Here is a 20,714-nt window from a genome sequence, read left to right as displayed (position 1 = left end):
ATGACTAGAATATAGATTAATAGTGAGACTTTTGATTTAATGTAGCATTTACACCTTTATAAATGAAGGAACTAACCACTTTTGTGAATTCTCCATGAACCTTTGCTTGAGATAGTACAAAGAAAATGAAAAGATATCCTAAGGGAGGCCAAAAGCCTGAAGAACTCCAGGTATGCGATTATAATTCATAACCCGTAACGCCGCACGCAACCGAAGAATAGAGGAGATTTGTTTATCAAAAATCCCCATAACACATGTGTTTGTCTGGAAAGCCTTTACCCCTTTTTTCGAGTTATCAATTTAAATTGTAAAGGCACAAGGTTTCGCCTGGGACCAGGACTGTCTGCCACAGATATAGTTTTGCGACAAACTGGGCAACTTCCTCTGGCCCCCTTTCCAGCACCTTCAAGTGTACGACGAGTCTCGTTGTATTTGAGGCTGTCAATAATACATTTATGGCAGAATAGGTGACCTATGGTGAAACATATGCTTAGAACACATCATTTCAATAGTGGTATAAATGTCAGAACACCTACCACATATAGTACTTGTGGCATTCTCAGGTACATCCATGCAAACAGGACATTTGTAAGCTGTCAGCGTAGACTTTGCTTCCTTGTCGTTTGTAGCATTTTTCTGAGCTAGGATTGCATCCTCTCTTTGCTTGGCAAGGACTTGTGCTAGGGAAGAGGAGTCATCAACACTAGTTAAATCCACAGCCTCGACGTCACCCAGAGCCGTACTCTCCACTGTTTGATGCCTATGGGAAGACGACCCAGCTATTAGGTCACTGTCGCGATTGTTTCTATTGTTTAATCTCCGGCGTTTGGCCTCGTCTCTGGCACCGTCAAAGTCAGGTGATGAACTGGGGCGAGACCGCGACAGTTGTAATGTTGGTGATACGGGACCCCTTATACCGTGTGATGTTGCAACCGGTGAAGGCTCAGTCAGATCCACGAAGGCATCGTTCTCCATTATGAAGTAAAAGGACAGTGTCGACTGAAGTAAAGCCGAGGACTTTCCGGCGCGAATATATGGATGCAATGTCAGATGTTGGGTATTGTAGAGCTGGCAAGTTGCGCAGTACCAATATTCCTGGAGTAACGAGGATATGCAATGTGATAGTTGTATGAGATCTAGCTGCGCATATAAAGATATATCTATACGCTCAGATAAAGCACCTCAGGACTGAACGGTCTCCTTTGTCAAGCGAATGTGATCGTTCTTAGAGTATATGAGCCGGTGGCATCATGCACATTATCAGATTAAGGGTGGATAACTCGTAATCAAGAATGATAAGAGCATGAAGATGGGCAGGAGGTCAAAATGTTGGTTGGTTTCTTGCGTCTCTTTGAAGCTACTCTTTTCTATCTGGTTGGCTTCACTATCGCTGATAAGAATTAATAAGCATTATAGATAAGATCATATGACCTTCTATCTTCACGTGATTGTTTTTTTAACCTTCTGTCTCATTATGTAATCTGATCTATCAGAGACGAAAGAGACCAAAAAGACGGCAAGGAAGAAGATGAAAGCGACAACGGGAGGAGTTGGTGGAAAATAGGGCACATTACACAGGAGTCGGATTTAGAGGGAGACTTTTGGAGTCTAGTGCCGCAGCATCACCAGAATGACTTATTGGTCGCGCAACTATGCAGGTGTTCAGCCGCGGTTTGCGTAAAACCACCATTTTAAGCCCATTGAGGGCACGATTAATCTGCCATACGATACCTACTTGGAAAGCACCTCTCAGGAATCATTCGAAACAGGCGTCCCAAGCTGCCCAAGATGGCGCAGAGTTCGTACCGAAACAGAGCACGCTTGCATGTATATTAACCCCTTATCTTTTATACAGCTTGCGGCACCAGTTAGACTAACAAAACGCTTTACCAGTGCCATCCACTGGCAGGTTTAACGAGATTGGAGTCCAGCAATTGAGCAGTGTCATTCACCCTCAAATATTCAGTAATAACCCTACGCCTCCAGACCCTAAACTTGTCGACCTAGCCCGGGATCATCTATCTCGACATGATTTGCTGGGGAAAGCACAAGATGGCTCTGATCCGATCGGATTCAATCTTCCAGCTCTGAAAGGGCGATCGCTAGATGAACACTTCCATAAGCTGGGAATGGATGCTTCTGAGCCCTTTTTAAGCGAGGCTAAACATTATGCATTGGCTCACTTACCCCAGCAACCACGAAAATGGATTAGGCAGAGCGGTTGGACGAAATACAGTGCGGACGGAACGGCGGAAAAGATCGATGCCCCCGATGAGACAAAGTTAACTTTTGACACTGAAGTTATGTGGAAAGAGCATCCATTTGCTGTAATGGCTTGCGCCGCTGGCCCAACGGCTTGGTATGCATGGATCTCGCCGTGGCTCCTGAAAGAGACTGATAATACCCATCAACTAATACCGCTGGGTGACACATCAACACCTCGAGTCATTGTCGGACATAATATTGGGTATGATCGAGCTAGAATACTGGAAGAATACAATATTAAGCAGTCACGCAACTTCTTCATCGATACTATGTCTCTGCATGTGGCGGTAAATGGAATGTGTTCACAGCAACGGCCAACTTGGATGAAACATAAGAAAAATAGAGATCTTCGGGACAAGCTAATGCGTGGAAATGAGTCAGCTGAGCTTGCGTCCATGGTTGAGAATAAAATGCTCAGTGAGGAAGAGGAAGAGCTATGGGTAGGCCGAAGCTCCGTTAACTCTCTCCGCGATGTTGCCAAATTCCACTGTAACATCACAATAGACAAAGCTCAACGGAACTATTTCGGCGAACTCGACCGAGAGGGAATCAATGGGCAACTAGACGAGCTCCTAGATTACTGTGCCGCCGACGTTGCTATCACTCACCGGGTTTACAAAAAGGTATTCCCTAATTTCTTGGAGACCTGTCCACACCCCGTCAGTTTTGCGGCATTGAGGCATCTTTCCACTGTTATTTTGCCGGTCAATGAAACATGGGGAGAGTACTTGAAAAGTGCCGAAGAAACATACCATCGCGCCTTGAACAATGTGCAAAAGAGGTTGGTGGAACTTTGCGAAAATGCTCTCAAGGTAAAAGATAAACCAGAAATATATCAAAATGATCCTTGGCTTCGGCAGCTGGACTGGTCAGGTCAAGAGATTCGGATGGTCAAAGGCAAGAAGAAAGGTGACCCCCCTCGGCCGGCGGCCCGACAAAAACTACCAGGGATGCCAAAATGGTACAAGGATCTTTTTCCAACAAGTAAAGCAGATATCAACATTACAGTACGGACTCGTATATCCCCAATCCTCTTGAACCTTTCGTGGGACGGCTTTCCCCTTGTTTGGTCGGATAAGCATGGCTGGACTTTTGAAGTTCCCAAAAAGGAGCTAGAGCGATATGAGAACAGGCGTTTACCCCATGCGACATGTCGGGGTGAGACAAACGCTGCTCTGCGCGAGAATAAGAGTCATGTATATTTCAAGCTTCCGCATAAAGATGGGCCAGACGCTCGCTGTGCTAGCCCTCTCTCAAAGGGATATCTGCAATATTTCGAAAGTGGGAAACTCACATCCCAGTTTCCATTGGCGAAGGAGGCATTGGAAATGAACGCATCTTGCTCCTATTGGATAAGCGCTAGGGATAGAATCACATCGCAAATGGTCGTTTATAAAAAGGATTTGGAAAACTCGGGTTCCCCAGGCAAGGAGGTTTCGCCGGACTCAAAAGTGGGCTTCATCCTTCCACAAGTTATTCCTATGGGAACAATCACACGCAGGGCAGTTGAAAATACCTGGCTCACTGCAAGCAATGCCAAACCAAATCGTGTCGGTTCTGAACTGAAAGCTATGGTTCGAGCACCACCCGGATATGTCTTTGTTGGAGCGGATGTTGACTCCGAAGAACTTTGGATTGCAAGCCTAGTTGGCGATGCGCAGTTTCAACTACACGGCGGGAATGCTATTGGCTTCATGACACTCGAGGGTACGAAAGCGGCTGGTACCGACTTACACTCGAAAACAGCAAAGATTCTTGGAATTTCACGAAATAATGCAAAAGTTTTCAATTACGGCAGAATTTATGGAGCTGGCTTGAAATTCGCTGCCACACTTCTACGACAATTCAATCCGAGCATGTCTGAAGCAGAGACCAAAGCCGTGGCCGCCAAACTATATAAGGAGACAAAGGGAACTCGGACAACTCGCAGGTTATTAAGTGAGGATCCGTTCTTACGAGGTGGAACTGAGTCGTTCGTTTTCAACAAGCTGGAAGAGTTCGCAGAGCAGGAGAGGCCGCGAACCCCTGTTCTGGGAGCTGGTATCACTGAGGCATTAATGCGACGCTTTATCAATAAAGGTGGTTTTATGACGTCCAGGATTAATTGGGCCATTCAATCATCTGGTGTCGACTACCTCCATTTACTTATCATATCCATGGATTATCTCATTAGGCGCTTTAATCTTGATGCACGACTTGCAATTACCGTCCATGATGAAATTAGGTATGTGGTTAGGGAAACAGACAAGTACAAGGCTGCAATGGCACTACAAGTTGCAAACCTTTGGACTCGGGCTATGTTTTCGCAGCAAATGGGTATTGACGATCTACCGCAATCGTGTGCATTCTTTTCGGCAGTAGATATTGATCATGTCTTGCGAAAAGAAGTGAACATGGACTGTGTGACTCCATCTCATCCTAACAAAATTCCACATGGGGAATCCCTCGATATTAGTGAACTTCTTTCCAAGGGCGACGAGGCAAAGCTTGACCCATCAGTCACTCCATCATCGCCGCCGGTTCCAGAGAAATACAGCTACACCCCGCGAGAACCCGTCATGGCATCTTTACAAAATTCAAGTAGCATGGATTTTATCAAAGCCCAGATTACCAGTGACGATAAGGAGCTACGAGAATTAATAAAGGAGACTATGAAGAATAGTTACTCCTCGTCACCTAGGAGCACAACAAAGTCGCAACCTAAACGTGGATCAACATCGCAGATACCCCCTCACGCAGAACCCCAAAAGGCTGTTTTAATGGATGTCCAACCAAATCTCCTTCCAAAGTCATCAAATATCTCCAATAAATCGTCGTCTTTTACGATACACCGGTTTGGTTGGAAGCCTCGATCCCCTGCATCTGTCTAGTTAGGCACATATGTTTATAATCTCTGCCCTCTTACCTTTGATACCGATTTAATGTGTTAGTTTCATAGCATTCCATGATGGAATGCCCCTCTAGCTGCTTTTACTCTTTTTTTTTTTTTTTTATTCGCGCGGACTTTTATTTCCACATGCTATCAACTAACTTGTACACTCCCTTCTCTTACCTCAAACTTCGATTCATTGTACATATGTTTGTCTCAGCTGTCCAATATGGTAAATGTTCTGGTGTGCGGTGTCTGGGTCGCTTGGGTGTACACTATAGGGAGGGGAATATACACCGTTAATGATAATAAATTCCATTCATATACATGCAGATATGATTGTAACGTATCTTGTTTAGTCTTGATATATTAATTTCATCATAGGGGCAGGGGTAGCGCGCCAAGCCTCCGCAGCTGCCGAAAGTTTCCCCCATTTCAGTTTCAACGTCTGTCAACCACGTCAACTAGTTAGCGTGTGCTCCATAACTGGTAGTCCATCTACACATGACGTCGGTTACGTCTGAGGCCTCATCATATATCATGCCTGGCATGGTAAATCTGCATTCACAAAGGCTTTCAACTACCTGGACGAACCTGAAGTTGGCCGTGGGTTTGACCTTTTTGTCATGATTCTGAATCTTCACGATATACTACGTGTGACCGCGTCAGGATGGCTCTCGGGAGATCAGATTCTCTAAACGGGAGCGATATCAGTCCTTGTGCAACCGATGTTGAGGCTCAGGCAGGTGGTGAAGCCTTTAGATTAGAGGCGTTTCCGTCTGCGTCGCCTACCACTACTAGAAATCCTATCGGGCTCGAGGCTCAAAGCAGCCTCAGAAGACGCAGCCGGCGCTCTACCACTGCTCGTCCATACTATCCTGAGGTGCACTCTCCGAATTGGCATCCCGGTGAAGAGCCTGGAATTGATCCTACTGATCCAAGCCTTCCCACCTCATTTGCAGATGAGGGAACCTTGTTACAGGCGCAATTATACCAACAATGTGATATCACCGTGGTGGATTTCTCTCACGATCTTATGCGTATGTATCACTTGGATAACGCGACACTGGTGCCTTTTTTGGAGAGGGAGAGGGAGCCATGGGTACAGTGCCGCTGGATCAATGTCAATGGGTTGAGTTGGGATGTCGTTAGGCTGTTGGCGAATCACAAGCACCTTCACAGGTTGGCAGTAGAGGATCTTATGCATTCTGTCAATCGGACGAAGGTGGACTGGTTTTCTGACCATACTTTTATCGTCCTTGCAATGCAAAAGTTGGTTAAGCATAGAAATCCCGATGAAGACTCTGAGGTGGAGAGCGAATCTGACGATGAAGAGACGGTACATGAAACAGATGATTCAAAACCACCCAGTCATCATTCCAAAAAGAAGAAACGCGGTGTGATAATGACGGCATTGATGGATATGTTTGTTCCCAAGTATCAGCAGAGACGCCCGAGGCTCAATGGTACAAAGAGGTCGCCCACGGATCCGCAGCAGGAGGCGCCGGCTAGCCCACCTCGAGCCATTCGTTCTTTACAGCGCTTTAGAGGAGGACCTAACGAGGACCGTATAGATTTCATGGAGCGTCATGCAGTTCTGGGACCCAAAGGACTCGGTGTTGGTATTGAGCAAGTCTCTCTTTTCCTCCATTCAGATAACTCCGTGACATCCTTCTTCGAGGCGAGTGCCGACGATATCGAAACTCCCATTATCCAACGACTCAGGTCTCCAGGGACTATCTTGCGACAAAGCTGTGATGCAAGCATGATATTACAAGCTATTATTGATGCTATCACCGATCTTGCAATTCCGGTAACAATGGCCTACCAAGACGCGATGGGAGATCTTGAAGTTCAAGTTCTTACCGATCCGAATATCAAGCAGTCGAGTAGTCTGTACATACTCACGTCCGAAATTTCTGTTCTGCGAAATGCCATCCAGCCAATTATTGGAGTTATCAATTCCCTAAGAGACCATAAGCCTGATCCGAACGGCCGGCCTCATCTAGGGTTTAAAACAGGATTGACTGCATGTTCGCATACCAACAGTTCTGGTTTTGGTTCTGGTCCTGGCTCCCGGGTTGCCTCAAGTCAGGAAACCGAAGGAATTACAATGCCTTCAACCGTTAATATAAGTCCTATGTGTCAAACTTATCTGGGCGATGTCTTAGATCATTGTATCACTATCAATGACGGCTACGATCAGATGCGGCGCTCGGCAGATAATATGATTGACCTGATATTTAACACTATTGGTAAGTCTAGAAACGAGCCAGAAAATTCTCAATGTTATTCACAGACGCTAATATTCCTCATTCCAGGAGCTTATCAAAACGAAAGTATAACGCAGCTCTCGCTAGTAACCTGCATGTTTCTACCCCTTACCTTCCTTTCGGTGAGTTGAAACATCAATCGCAGCTTAGAAAGACGAGCGAATTAACGCTGGGCAGGGGTATTTTGGAATGAATTTCAAGTCTTTCTCAAGCATCCAGGAATATAGTGATGCGTAAGCATATTCCCCTAAACTTCCCTCTGATATTAACAACGTTTTCGTACTAACGCCAACATAGATTTTTCTGGGCCATTGCTATCCCGTTTGTTTTTGTAGTTATGGTCATCTTAATGTAAGTGCTTCCGGTACTAGTATAAACCACAACTCCTCTGTCCGTACTGACATGATTTCTTAGGCGTGAGGTGATACAGCGTTACTTAATGAAACTTGCAAACAAACGATTAATCTGGAGTTCAAGGCGACGGCGGATACCTAAACGGCAGCGGGTACAAGAAAGTTGATTATAGCTGTTACGTTTACCTATCTATACAAAATCCGAGGTGGGTACAAGGCTAGAATCAGGGGTATAATCATTCTGTATAATACATGTGTAATTGTTGTTATAGGATCATAGCGCGAATATTTCTTCAGATCTCTCGCTGTCGATACGCCCAGTAAGCCTTCCACGGTAGTCTCCAATCCGTAGAAAGAAGCTCCGGTTTAAATATGTCAAAGTCCAGCTTTTGTAACTTATTCAGCCACAGGTTCGTGGAAACAGCTGGTAGAAAAACGCCAAACCCTCGCTCGATTTCTTGCAGCTGGGTGATCAGGCTTGTTGACTTTGTATGTTGATCGTCTTGGTATTCGTGGCCCTCTTCGCCCTCATGTTCAAAGGCGTGTCCAACATCCTGGCCAGCTCGTAAATTTTTCAGCATTTGCCTGGCGGTGATTAGATGGTCACTAGCACGGGTTGCCACTGTGAAGACGGCGTCTCGTAGCCCCGGAGCGTCTGCGCCAAGTCTGAAAACATCCTCCTCCTTTACTCCTGTTTGTGCCATAATATCAAGCGGTAGCATGATGGAGCCTTGTCTGCTGTCACCTGCCACAGGCCCTTCGTTGCTCATCCGAGTCTGGCTGGAAAGATGACTGGGTGGCGGGGGAAATGCAACAAGCGGAACGCCGCGGAGGAGAGCAGTAATTCCTACTGCTTTACCAATGTGGGATGCTAGGTGATCTGCCGTTAATGAATTAAGGGGTAACGCGCTGAGATTTAGGTATAGAAGTGTAGAATATGTGCTTTCAGCATAAGATTCTAAGGAGGCCAAAGTAGGATATGACGTGTGCGCCAGGTGCTGTTCCCGCGCATTAATCAGCCGCATAAGCCATCCTTTGCTTATCTTCGCTCTCCCCTGGGTCCTAGTATCAAGGTCTGAGAGGGCCGAGGCCAGAAGAATAGCAATGGGTTCCTTGGGTGGAGTTCCTGCAAGGGTTCGTGTGATGGCATCTCTCCAGAATTGCAACCTCATCAGGCCGATTGTATGCGCAGATGTGGTTTCGGGTATCATCGATAGAGAAACGTTTAGAGCATGAAGGGCTATATAAAACTTGGTGGAGTGTCGAGGAATAAATGTGCTGAGGGTGTAGGACGGTCGATCATATTTTCTAATTGAGGTTAACTCCCCATTCAAACAGCAGGATGTAGTGGATACTAATGTCCAATTGACTTTTTGCATACCTTAGGAGTTCAACACAGTAGTTATGTGCCGATTCCAGCTCGGCATTGGAGCTTCCAGAAACACTTGATGCCGTCAAACAAGGCGCGGAAATTGACAGGGAGCGAATAGGCTGTGGTTTTCTCAATGCACCTCGAAAAACTTGGCATCGAGCTTGTTTCAATGTGCATCCAGTACGCATTGAAAACTTTGAAGCCATTATCCTTAAGTATGTTCCGTTGTCTAGATATCAATATTCAACATGGATTCAAACAGCTTCCAAGAGGGAAACTTCGCTTACTAATAAATAATTATGACCTAATCCATCGGAAATAGATTTTGCCGCGTTGCTTAATAATCATCGACATTCTTTAATGGAAATCGCGTTTAAGGTCGATTAAGAAGCGCGTCGCTGGTAGATAAAAAGTCGGCTTTGGGAGTCCTGTTGTCCGACTTCCATGACGACCACCGGATATGAATTCCAGGGATATTGAGCAGCGCCCTGTCAAAAAAAGACGATTTTTCCAAGATGAGAACGAGGCCAGCTTTCCGCCCAAATTCACCAATGGCGACGCGTCGGCCTTCACCACCTTCGGCCTGTCAAGCTCATCGAAGGAGGCTCCCACACCCGTTGAGGACAATGCTGCAGACAGACGGGCGGTAGAGGTGAATAAAGTGACTGGCAATGAATCTGATTTTGATACCGAGCTTTTCTCCACCATCGTTGGGCGCAAGGTTCCAGCTCATGTTATCGTTCAACTCCGCCGCCGTGCAGGGGACGATATGGAGAAAGCCGTCAATATCTACCTGGATAGCTCTTGGGAGGAAGATAATGATGCGAAAATAACAGACGTCTCCCAGCCATCAAGCGACAATAATACTGAAGAAGCCTCTGCAATCAAAGCTTCTTCGCCTCAGAAGGACATGGATGTGACGGCTGCCGAGGATGACAATGAATGCAGCTCCTTGTCTTCGGAAAATCCTGAGTATCGATATCTCGGCGCCTTTGGCGTTGGTGGATGGGCAACGAGGTCGAGTACAAACTCACTTAAGTATGGGGAAGAGGTCAAAATTCAGCGCACGAAACCCCAGGGTCAGCTCAAAATAGGGAAGCCTAAAAGAGTGATATCAAATTCTAAAACGGATGTTATAACGAGATTCACGAACTCCAAAGGTGACGAGATTGGAAGATTACCACAAGAAACTGCATCATGGGTATCAACTTTGATCGATCAGAAGATATGCAAATTTACAGCTGTATGTGTCTTTGCACCGGAGAGAATCCGCATCAACGATACTATATACTTGCAACTTAGATGTTACGTGCTCAACTCAGCCTTTAAAAAACGCTTCTCGCCGGGATTGGAGGATAACACTCCTCGTCTTTTCGAGCAAGAGGAAACAGCGGAAGAAAAGGCACTTCGGTTACGTCAAGTTGCATTAGTGACCCTTTTTGATGAGATCTGCCTCTCACCAACCTCTGGGGATGAGACTACCGCGAAGCATAAGAAAAGCGGGATTCTGCGTGCTGCAGAAATTGTTGAACAGAATACGAAACCAGGGAAATCGACTGGAGATCCATCAAAAGATGCCGAAGAAGCATCCGAAAGTGATGATGGTGAACACCTCGATCAAGACCAGCTAGATGCGTTGTATCACAAGGCTCAGTGTTTTGATTTCAGCATGCCCGAAGCTACTCCAAGTGAAAGTTTTAATTTGGAGCTACGAAAGTATCAACAACAGGCACTTTACTGGCTTATCTCTAAGGAGAAGGACGAAAATTCAACCAAGCAAAGGTCGATGCATCCTCTATGGGAAGAATACTCCTGGCCTATAAAAGATGTTGATGATAATTCTCTGCCGCGTGTACGTGGTAAAGATTACTTCTACGTTAACCCATACTCTGGGGAATTAAGCCTTGACTTTCCAGTACAGGAACAGAATTGTTTGGGTGGAATTCTTGCCGACGAGATGGGGCTAGGTAAGACCATCGAGATGATGAGCTTGATACATTCTCATAAACCTAGCCAAGGATATATTAACGGTACTACATTGCCATCATCGAGTCGAGGTATTACATGGCCACAAAACGCTTCAGGAATTTTTCATGCTCCACATACCACACTTGTTGTTGCTCCTACATCCCTTTTGTCACAATGGGAAAGTGAAGCTTTGAAGGCGTCAAAGCCGGGGACCATGAAAATTCTAGTTTATTACGGAACAGACAAATCAGTCAACCTCAGGAGTATTTGCTCTCCCACAAACCCGGCAGCTCCTAATGTAATCATCACCAGCTATGGAGTTGTTCGCTCAGAGCATAGCCAGATTCTTTCAGGCCGCACGAACATGAGTGATAACGGCCTCTTCTCCGTCGAATATTTCCGTGTAATTCTTGATGAAGCTCATTATATCAAGAATCGGGCCTCCAAAACAGCAAAAGCGTGTTATGGAATCGGTGCCAAACATAGATGGGTCCTAACGGGTACTCCCATTGTGAACCGGCTTGAAGACCTTTATAGTCTCGTACGCTTCCTCAAGGTGGAACCGTGGTGCAATTTTTCGTTCTGGAAGACTTTTATCACTGTTCCATTCGAGTCGAAAGACTTTGCGCGCGCATTAAGCGTTGTACAGACTGTCCTTGAACCACTGGTTCTTCGGCGCACGAAAACAATGAAAACTCCCGAGGGAGAGGCCCTTGTTCCCTTACCATCTCGTACCATCACAGTAGAAGAGGTTGAACTGTCTGAACAAGAGAGAGATATTTATGACGTTATTTTTAACAGAGCCAAACGGACTTTCAACGACAATATAGCCGCAGGGACATTGTTAAAGTCTTATACCACTATTTTTGCTCAAATTCTCCGTTTACGGCAAACATGCTGCCATCCTATTCTTACTAGAAACCAATCTATCGTCGCGGAAGAAGAAGATGCTGCTATTGCTGCTGATGAAATAAACATTTTGAAAGACAACATGGATCTTCAGGAGCTTATTGACAGATTCTCAAGCTCTATACAGTCTTCGGATGGTGAGGAGCGGGATCCTACCGCCAATTTCACAACTCATGCACTCAAACAAATTCAGGCAGAATCTAGTGGTGAATGCCCTATCTGTTCCGAGGAGCCAATGATCAATCCAGCAGTTACTTCATGTTGGCATAGTGCTTGCAAAACTTGTTTGGAGTCCTATATTAAACACCAGACTGACAAAGGAGAGGTTCCGCGGTGTTTCTGCTGCCGCGAGGAGCTAAGCTCTCGCGATATCTTTGAAGTCGTGCGCCATGACTCGCCAGAACAGACTCCCTCAACACAGAACCCTCCTGCATTGGATTGTCCCACTCCCCCAGGAGGCCGAATATCCCTACGTCGAATCAATCCCCTTTCTCCCTCTGCGAAAACCTCTGCCAAAATACACGCTCTTATTACCCATCTTTCGCATCTTCCCAAAGGCACTAAAGCTGTGGTATTTTCTCAGTTCACCTCCTTTCTGGACTTAATATCCCCACAGCTGACCACAGCGGGCATTGCACATCTTCGCTTTGATGGCACGATGAGTCAAAAGGCTCGTGCTACGGTCCTTGCGCAGTTCAATGCCCCTATAGTTGACGAAGACGACATTGACGATGATGAAGATATTACAAACTCCCCGGACCCTTTCAAGGGATACCGAAGTAAGCCTAAGAAAGAGAAGACTCTCCCTCCGAGTGTACTTTTGATCAGCTTGAGAGCTGGCGGTGTTGGATTGAATCTGACAGTCGCAAACCACGTGTTCATGATGGACCCCTGGTGGAGTTTCGCCGTGGAAGCCCAGGCCATTGATCGTGTACATCGTATGGGCCAGCTACGGGATGTGAAAGTGGTCAGGTTCGTGGTGAAAAACAGTATTGAAGGGAGAATTCTTAAAATTCAGGAGCGGAAAATGATGATTGCCGGCTCTCTTGGTTTACGAGTTGGCGGCGATGGGAGCGACGAAGATAAGAGAGAGCAACGCATCGAAGAATTGAAACTCTTGTTTGAATAGCACACAGCCATCGCATTGATACCCAGCAACGACGGCTACGCTGTCCTTTTTGTATACTATCACGCTTGGAGATTTTTGGCCATCCAGCAGCATAGCATCTTATCCTTTTTATCTGTTCCAAAGCCGAGCGCCTTATAATAACAGCGTACGGAAGAAACGCCTATTACGATAGCTATAATATAATGAAAACATACCTCACTCAACATTGTGTTGCTTATCTTGTATCTCGTTGTTCCCTTTTCAACTGTTCTTGCTAAAGTTAAGGTCTTTTTATAGTTCATGATGCAAGCTTTTTTTTTTTTTTCTCCGCCTATGGCAAAAAAAGTCACTCTTTCACTTCCCAGGTCCACGAACAAACAAAACATTTCAAATATATCCTTACAGCTTCGTAACCCAGCTCACAGCCCATCATGTCTGCTAATGACCAGTATCAGACGCCATTGGCGTCTCGCTATGCCAGTATGTCCTTTCCCTATACGTTATCGGCTGTTATCAACCCCGCCATCGCAATCCCCCCGCTATAACACATGCATACACTAGCTAACCAGCTACTCTCTAACCAGGCAATGAGATGAAAACGATATTTTCTGCCCGCGAGCGAGCATCAACATGGCGCAAACTTTGGCTTTGGCTAGCAGAAGCTGAGAAGGAGCTGGGGATCAAGCAGATCAGTGATGAGGCAATTGAAGCGATCAAGGCCAATGTCACCGTGAGCGACGAGGCATTCAAAGTTGCTGCTGTTGAAGAACGCCGCCGCAGACACGATGTCATGGCTCATGTCTATGCGTTGGAAAAAGATGCTCCTGCGGCTGCAGGAGTTATTCATCTTGGTGCTACTTCGTGCTATGGTATGCCTGGATTCCTGAATTTGGCTACTGTTGTTTGTTCCGCTGCTAACTGCTGGTGCCCTTAGTACGACCGGATTTCCTCGCTATATGAACATTCCTGTTCCACTGAATGGAAGCCTAACGTGTCTCTCTCTCTATAGGTCACAGATAACGCTGACTTGATCTTTATCCGCGATGCGCTTGACCTGATTCTACCAAAACTTGCCAAAGTTATCCACAACCTTGCGCAATTCTCTCTTAAATACAAAGATCTCCCGGCTCTAGGCTTCACGTACGCACCTGAATTTTAACCACACTCTGTGAATATTGACTAATCCACGGAATCAGTCATTACCAAGCCGCTCAGGCAATTACCCTTGGTCGACGAGGCGCCCAATGGCTTCAAGATCTCGTTATGGATCTCGAGGACATTGAGTATGTAAGAGCTGGTCTTAAATTCAGAGGAGCTCAGGGGACCACTGGAACTCAGGCTTCGTTTATGGAGATTTTCCAAAACGATGCCTCTAAAATTGACAAGTTGAACGAGATCCTTTGCAAGAAAGCCGGATTTTCCAGCTGCTATGATATCTCTACTCAAACGTATACTAGAAAAGTGGACCTGCGCATTGCCAACGCCCTTGCAGCTCTCGGAGCAACCGCTGTCCGCATTGCAACCGACCTTCGTCACCTCGCCCACGATAAAGTCATGGAAGAGCCTTTCGAGAAGGATCAGATTGGCTCATCTGCCATGGCTTACAAGCGCAACCCCAATGCGGGTATGTTTTGAGTACTTCTACGGGTCGAATATGTTTATATGGGCCTGATATGTTTTCATGGATGAGTGCTGACTGTTTATCAAACAGCTCGGAGAGAATCTGCAGCATTGGCAGGAAAACTGAGCAACGTATCGGCCAATTTCTCCGAAACATTCTCCGGCCAATGGCTTGAGAGGACTCTGGATGATAGCGCTATTCGGCGTATTGATATCCCTGAGATGTTCCTTATGGCAGATGCCATTCTAATCAGCCTTGATAATATCACCAACGGCCTTGTGGTATACCCCGCCATTGTCAACTCTCAGCTGCGAGAGGAGTTGCCATTTATGGCTACCGAGAACATAATTATGAAGCTGTGCAGCCATGGAGTTTCCCGACAAGAAGCCCATGAGGAGATTCGTGTTCTTTCGCATCAAGCCGCTCATGTTGTTAAAATGGAAGGCGGAAAGAATGACCTGATTGAGAGAATCAAGAAGACTGAATTCTTTGTATGGTACTCCCGACACCCCCTCCTGCATTGAACGAGATGACTAATATATGAATTGAACAGAAACCAGTCTGGGATGAGATAGATGGTCTCCTGGACACGAAGCTGTTTATTGGCCGATCTCCCGAGATTGTCGAGAGATATGCGGGCGTAGGGGGGCCCGTCGAGAAGAAGTTAGAGCAGTATAAGGAGTATATTATGTCCACAGCTACAGCTGAGCTATCTGTCTAGAAGGCAGCTAGACAAGACTTTGGTCCTACCAAACTAAGTGGAAAATATCATTGAAATATATCCCAATGGCTACTTCTCAATTGAGTTAAACAATCAACTGCTATTCATCCAAATTGGTAAATACAAAGAATACATTTGCAATGCACTTGGGATATACGATTTCAATAAGACAGATAAACATGATTAAATTGCATCATAACTAAAGTTCCACATATGGGATATTAAAGTGTTAAAACGTAATATGGTTCATAAAACATAGTTAAGCACCATTTCCGCACAAACTTAGGGCTTGGAGTGCTTTCCGATATGGAGTGCATCCTTGGCCTTTTGTGTGATGCTGCTAGTTTTATGGGAGGTATGCGTCTCATGTGAACCAGTGAGAGGGTCGTGCGTCGTAGTACCAGTATTTCCATGGCCCGTCGTGGAAGAACTTTGGCCAGCCTTGGAGGTGCGCTGGTCCAGAAGACCTTCATTTTAGAGTTAGCATACTATCCTTAATGTTTAGCTTCAAGGGGCTTTGTAACTTACGATCTGCCTCTCTTCCTGCCCCTGGCTGCGTGGCGTCAAAGTTCCCACCCTCTGCAGCGAACCCTGTGCTTTTAACGGGATTTTGCCCAGTGCCACTTGGCGCATGTGCTGGTACGCTGCTGGTTGTGCGGCTACTGGTGCTGGCGATTGGCGCATCATGCCTCATTGCAGAGGAAGGGTCGGACGCTCCATGGCCCATATCAGTAGTACGTCCCATGTTTCCACCAGTTGTTTGGCTCGATGGGATTCCTTGATTCAACTCTGAATGTTGGGAAGAGCCATAGCCTGAGCCGGTGTGTCCGGTAGTAGAAATTCCTTGTGACATTCCAGTTTGGGAACCACCATGGCCAGTAGTCGGTGCTCCCTGTTTAATATCCGAGGATCCGAATCCACTAGTACCAGAGCTTCCTCCACCTGGCATGTTTCCAGCTGTTTGACCTTGCTTCATTTCAGGGGTATACTTGGAGGAACCATCGTGGGTAGAACCTCCTACCAGGCCACCGGTGGTACCATGCTGTCCATGTGTAGTGCTACCCGGATGATGCTGGTATTGACTGCCATGGCCTGTGCCAGTAACATCTCCGGATCCAAGGGTAGCTCCACCGACTGCCTCCCTTCCAAGCGTTGTGCCACCCGAATGATGCTGGGACTGACTGCCATGGCCTGTGCCAGTAGCATCTCCAGAGCCAAGGATACCTCCACCAACTGTTTCTCTTCCTGTCGTGCCACCCAGATGATGCTGGTGTTGACTGCCATGACCTGTGCCAGTGACATCTCCAGAACCAAGGGCAGCTCCACCACCCATCTCTCTTCCATGTTCGGTGCCAAGTTGTGAATGCTTTGTTTGGCCGTATCCCCCAGAAGTACCAGATGGCATGTCTGAACCGTATGTTGTTGTTCCAGGAGTCCGTCCGGTTGAGTCAGTCATTCCGGATTGTTGCTTCATGCCGCTCATGCCTGGCTCCTGGCCACGACCCATAGCTCCCGCTCCAGCTGCACCGCCAGCAGCACCGATAGCAGTAGCACCACCGGTACCAGCGAGCGTGTCATCGGTGAGCCCGCCACTCATTTTAGCTCCCGTTGAGGGCTTTTGACCAGAAGCCATTGTAGAGGAATATTGATCTCCTTGCTGCATCTCTGAGCGTAAGGCTTTCTCACCATATCCGGCCTTGTCTCGACCAACCCCACTAATACCCTCATCTACTCTTCCGGTACCTTGAGTTGTCTTTCCAGGGATATGTCCGGTTTCCTGGGATGTATACCCGCCGGTGGTGGGCTTTCCGGCAGTTCTTCTAGCGGTGTCGTCAAGACCTCCAATTCCTTCATCGATCTTGTTTCCGTGGCCGTGTTGACCGGTCCCATGTTTACCGGTCATGCCGTGGGTCTCGGTTGGTTGGTCTTAAAAGCCATCAGTAGTTAGAAAGTGGTCCAAACGAACAATGTAGTACTAAAAGTACTGACAAAAGGTGATACATACGGGTAGCATTGCCAGCATCGTAAGGGTCGGTTGCGGTGCCCTTGCCCTGGACACCGGAGGCAGGCTCATGCCCTGACTTGTGGTGTCCAAGCAGGGCGTCCTCTGCAGCTTGTAGTCCGCTCTTAAGAGACTCCATGATAGACAATTGCAAATTTAATTGAAGTATAGATACTTAGATGGGTAAGCAAATTTGAAATGTTTTGATGTTATTGATGAATTATCTCAACTTTTCCACGGCTGGAAGGCTCTTATATAGAAGCGCCGTCCTCAACGGCCAGCCCGCCAGCAGTAACATGTCCCACAGTTTGTGGCGAGACGGCTCATGGTTGTCTGCAAGCCTTTGCAAGGCCGTCTCCTGGAGCGCTCTTCGCCCCTGTTGCCAAACGATATGACTTCAGATGTGACGTACCTTGGCAGAACCTGGGGTCATGACATCATAGATAAAGCATATTTATCACGTGATATGTATCTCTGCCGCGAAATCTGGGGAGAAGAAGACAAGGGATACGGGCTGAACGAGGAAGCAAGAAGAAGGATATCCAGAACGGCGGTTGTGGCAAGGTGATCAGCAGAAAGCGATTCAGGTATATGCAGTGGGGACCAACATAAGTATTATACAAGCACAGCCGTCATACCTCCACTTGACACCGTAGCTGAAAGCAGGAAATAATATGCAGGAATCGAATAGAAAGGAAGAGAGAGAAACAGAAACGTCCAATCAAGGAATAATGATAATTAGCAGATAACGATATGCATGGGTCCCCCATGGCACGCAAGGATAAAAAACATGAACATAAATTAATCGTAAGACATTGCGTAATCGTAGACGCGGAAGGCTCCCGGTTAGCCAGCCTTTCCCTGATCAGTTGAGGGTGCCATCCTCTTCTCGGGGTTCAGAGGGATACTGGGATTGTAGCAAACCTCTTTAACGATGCCTAGACCTTTGGTCCTTCCCTCACGGAACAGGATTCGGTCCCCTACTGAAAGGAATTCTGGTCGTTGGATGAACCGGAATGCGACTAGAGCCCGGTCTCCGGTTCTGATAAAGTCCCGGTCAATATCGATGATAGCGCAGGTCTGGCTCACAGCTCCAACATGCAACATGGCTTGATACTTCGGTTTGATTGTGGTGGCATGTGACAGTATCAATACTAAGATAAAATTTTAAAGTCAGCAGAGGTCAAAAACTCATCCACAAACAACACGGGGTGAAGGCACAAACCTTCGGCAACAAATTCACGATAAACCTTTGGAGGACGGTCTAGTTTAGGCAGAACAACCATTCCTTTTCTCACGTCCTTTCTGCGAACTCCCTTGAGAGCAAAGGATGCCGACTGTCCGGCTGAACATGCGTGCACATGGATCCGTTTGCGCTCAATGGATTTAATGACAGTGCTCTTGAATTGGCCAAGTGAGTCTGGCCCAACAAGCACCGGATCGCCTGTATGCACAGCTCCAGCTTTCACAACTCCAGACACCACCGTCCCTACGAACGGCACGGAGAAGGTATCATTCACCAGGAATTCCAGGGGTGCGCCGGAGTCATACCGGCCATGATGTGGGAGCATATTGAGGAACATCTGTACCAGATCAATGCACTCCCCGGTCACATTCGAGACTTGGAAGATAGGGCATATCCTGTGGTTGACGAACTGCGTAGCCGTGTTGACGGTATCTTCTCGGGATTTGATGAAGATTGGAATCTTATGAGCCCCAGGAGACTTCAAAATTCCGGTCAACTGTTTGATTGTTTGCTGCAGGATTTGAGGAGGGCAGATATCAATCTTTGTGATAACGACCATAACAGGGACGTTGAGCGATAGTGCAATGCCCAGATGCTCCTTGCTCATTCCAATAAGTCCATTATTGGCGGCAACCATTAGTAGACAGTAGTTTGGGCTACTACTGAGCATGCCAAAGACAGTAGTCCGTAGGTATCTCTCATGGCCGGCGAGGTCACTGAATGAAATCACCTTTGCAGACTGTTTCCCAATCTCCTCCCATGTCTGCTTTCGGGCTTGACCATGACCCACGATTTCGCCATGGGTATCAAATCCCATAATCTCCATACCGACGGAGCTGGTCCTCCCGGTCTCGATCTCATGTTTGTGGCGGAATAGGTTCACCCGTGCCTTGCCTCGCCCATCATCCAGTTTTCCCTTAACCAAGACACCCAGAAGGGTACTTTTACCGGCATCAACGTTTCCAACCACCGCGATCCTGGTTTCAATAACCTTCTCTACCGTCTCGGGAGCCTTCCGTATCAAGACTTTCCCGTAGGCACACTTAATACGGTCACTCTTCGTCTCAGCCTCCTCAGGCCCACCGACATTGTAAGTCAGCAAGACCCGACAATGAGCCCTAAGCGCATAAGCAGCCCGCTTTAGACGATCGAGGGCATAGCCCCACTGCTCCTTGTCGAAGCCCATCCAGTCGCCATTGTCTTCCTGACCAAGGTCAAATATCGTCTCTCCCTGTCCCTCCTCCAACCGGCCTTTCACGAGGCTGATTATGCGAGAAAGGGTGCTCCCTGCGTCCGGAGAGTTGTCAAGGAGCAAGTCTTTAAGCTGGACACTGGTGGGATGGTCTGACAAGCCAAGCTGGTCAAGAATGTCGAGTTCGGAGTGGTCGTCATGGGCAGTGGATATAGTCGCAGTAGAATAGCCGCTGTCGCTTGGAGCCACGGAACTATCTCGGTTTTGGCTACGAAAATACCGTCTCTCCTGCTGCTTCTCAACGTACTCGGCAAACTCGTTCAGAGACTAGGCAGAGAGTATATATGTTAGATATGGTGGCCTCAAGTGTGTAAACCGCGTTTTCCACCAGGAAACTTTTGTAGGTGCATGAAGGGGGACTATGCATGCCTGCTCCCGTTTGTATCTCTCCTCCATCGTCAACTCCGCCTGTCTGTGACTCATGGTGTTTAACTCGCAGTTATAGGGAGTTAATATAAGATATCATAATGTGCGGCTCAGCGCAGATGGGTTCAAGTCCGTCGTATTCGTACAATCATTCTCTCTCTCTGTAAATGGGATAAAGAGTGGTGTGACCGGAGATAGTATAGGTTATAGAGACATGATTTATAAGGAGTAACAATAGTACAAGAGTGGATGATTTCGCCAGAGAGCCGACTGTGTATGGCTTGAGTATTTATATTGTGAGGAGATGCCAGCTGTTTGCTGCAGGAAACGCCAGCAAGCCCGGCCTTGGGAGTCATCAGTTGGAGGTTGAGTCATCAAAAAAGAAAGTG

At 47.0% G+C, this 20,714-nt stretch overlaps 8 protein-coding genes across 8 annotated transcripts; 4 read left to right on the top strand and 4 right to left on the bottom strand.

Annotated features, from left to right (window-relative positions):
* Window positions 1–275: 275 nt before the first annotated feature.
* Window positions 276–975, bottom strand: MGYG_07632 (hypothetical protein; the record flags this gene model as incomplete). Its single annotated transcript, XM_003170340.1, has 2 exons — window positions 276–472; window positions 537–975. 2 exons carry the CDS (start codon window positions 973–975, stop codon window positions 276–278), a joined length of 636 nt encoding a protein of 211 aa, XP_003170388.1.
* A 677-nt stretch (window positions 976–1,652) lies between these two features.
* MGYG_07631 (DNA polymerase gamma) lies at window positions 1,653–5,135 on the top strand (the record flags this gene model as incomplete). Its single annotated transcript, XM_003170339.1, has 2 exons — window positions 1,653–1,827; window positions 1,894–5,135. 2 exons carry the CDS (start codon window positions 1,653–1,655, stop codon window positions 5,133–5,135), a joined length of 3,417 nt encoding a protein of 1,138 aa, XP_003170387.1.
* Window positions 5,136–5,804: 669 nt separating this feature from the next.
* Window positions 5,805–7,927, top strand: MGYG_07630 (hypothetical protein; the record flags this gene model as incomplete). The annotated part of the gene is made up of 5 exons (XM_003170338.1): window positions 5,805–7,389; window positions 7,456–7,529; window positions 7,585–7,640; window positions 7,705–7,758; window positions 7,822–7,927. The coding sequence occupies 5 exons, from the start codon at window positions 5,805–5,807 to the stop codon at window positions 7,925–7,927; spliced, it is 1,875 nt and encodes a 624-aa protein (XP_003170386.1).
* A 126-nt stretch (window positions 7,928–8,053) lies between these two features.
* MGYG_07629 (hypothetical protein) lies at window positions 8,054–9,338 on the bottom strand (the record flags this gene model as incomplete). The annotated part of the gene is made up of 2 exons (XM_003170337.1): window positions 8,054–9,068; window positions 9,142–9,338. The coding sequence occupies 2 exons, from the start codon at window positions 9,336–9,338 to the stop codon at window positions 8,054–8,056; spliced, it is 1,212 nt and encodes a 403-aa protein (XP_003170385.1).
* Window positions 9,339–9,592: 254 nt separating this feature from the next.
* Window positions 9,593–13,138, top strand: MGYG_07628 (DNA repair protein rad5; the record flags this gene model as incomplete). Its single annotated transcript, XM_003170336.1, has 1 exon — window positions 9,593–13,138. The coding sequence occupies one exon, from the start codon at window positions 9,593–9,595 to the stop codon at window positions 13,136–13,138; it is 3,546 nt and encodes a 1,181-aa protein (XP_003170384.1).
* A 410-nt stretch (window positions 13,139–13,548) lies between these two features.
* Window positions 13,549–15,459, top strand: MGYG_07627 (adenylosuccinate lyase; the record flags this gene model as incomplete). Its single annotated transcript, XM_003170335.1, has 6 exons — window positions 13,549–13,597; window positions 13,702–13,986; window positions 14,134–14,257; window positions 14,314–14,745; window positions 14,836–15,229; window positions 15,292–15,459. 6 exons carry the CDS (start codon window positions 13,549–13,551, stop codon window positions 15,457–15,459), a joined length of 1,452 nt encoding a protein of 483 aa, XP_003170383.1.
* Window positions 15,460–15,741: 282 nt separating this feature from the next.
* MGYG_07626 (hypothetical protein) lies at window positions 15,742–17,600 on the bottom strand (the record flags this gene model as incomplete). The annotated part of the gene is made up of 3 exons (XM_003170334.1): window positions 15,742–15,926; window positions 15,988–17,385; window positions 17,465–17,600. 3 exons carry the CDS (start codon window positions 17,598–17,600, stop codon window positions 15,742–15,744), a joined length of 1,719 nt encoding a protein of 572 aa, XP_003170382.1.
* A 707-nt stretch (window positions 17,601–18,307) lies between these two features.
* On the bottom strand, window positions 18,308–20,382 carry MGYG_07625 (GTP-binding protein 1; the record flags this gene model as incomplete). Its single annotated transcript, XM_003170333.1, has 3 exons — window positions 18,308–18,615; window positions 18,687–20,226; window positions 20,296–20,382. The coding sequence occupies 3 exons, from the start codon at window positions 20,380–20,382 to the stop codon at window positions 18,308–18,310; spliced, it is 1,935 nt and encodes a 644-aa protein (XP_003170381.1).
* Between the last annotated feature and the right edge of the window lie 332 nt (window positions 20,383–20,714).

Source organism: Nannizzia gypsea, genomic scaffold (assembly GCF_000150975.2).
Source record: "Nannizzia gypsea CBS 118893 supercont1.7 genomic scaffold, whole genome shotgun sequence".
Classification (NCBI taxonomy): domain Eukaryota; kingdom Fungi; phylum Ascomycota; class Eurotiomycetes; order Onygenales; family Arthrodermataceae; genus Nannizzia; species Nannizzia gypsea.
The sequence above is the reverse complement of the archived record's forward strand: the minus strand, read 5'-3'. Positions and strand labels throughout refer to the sequence as shown.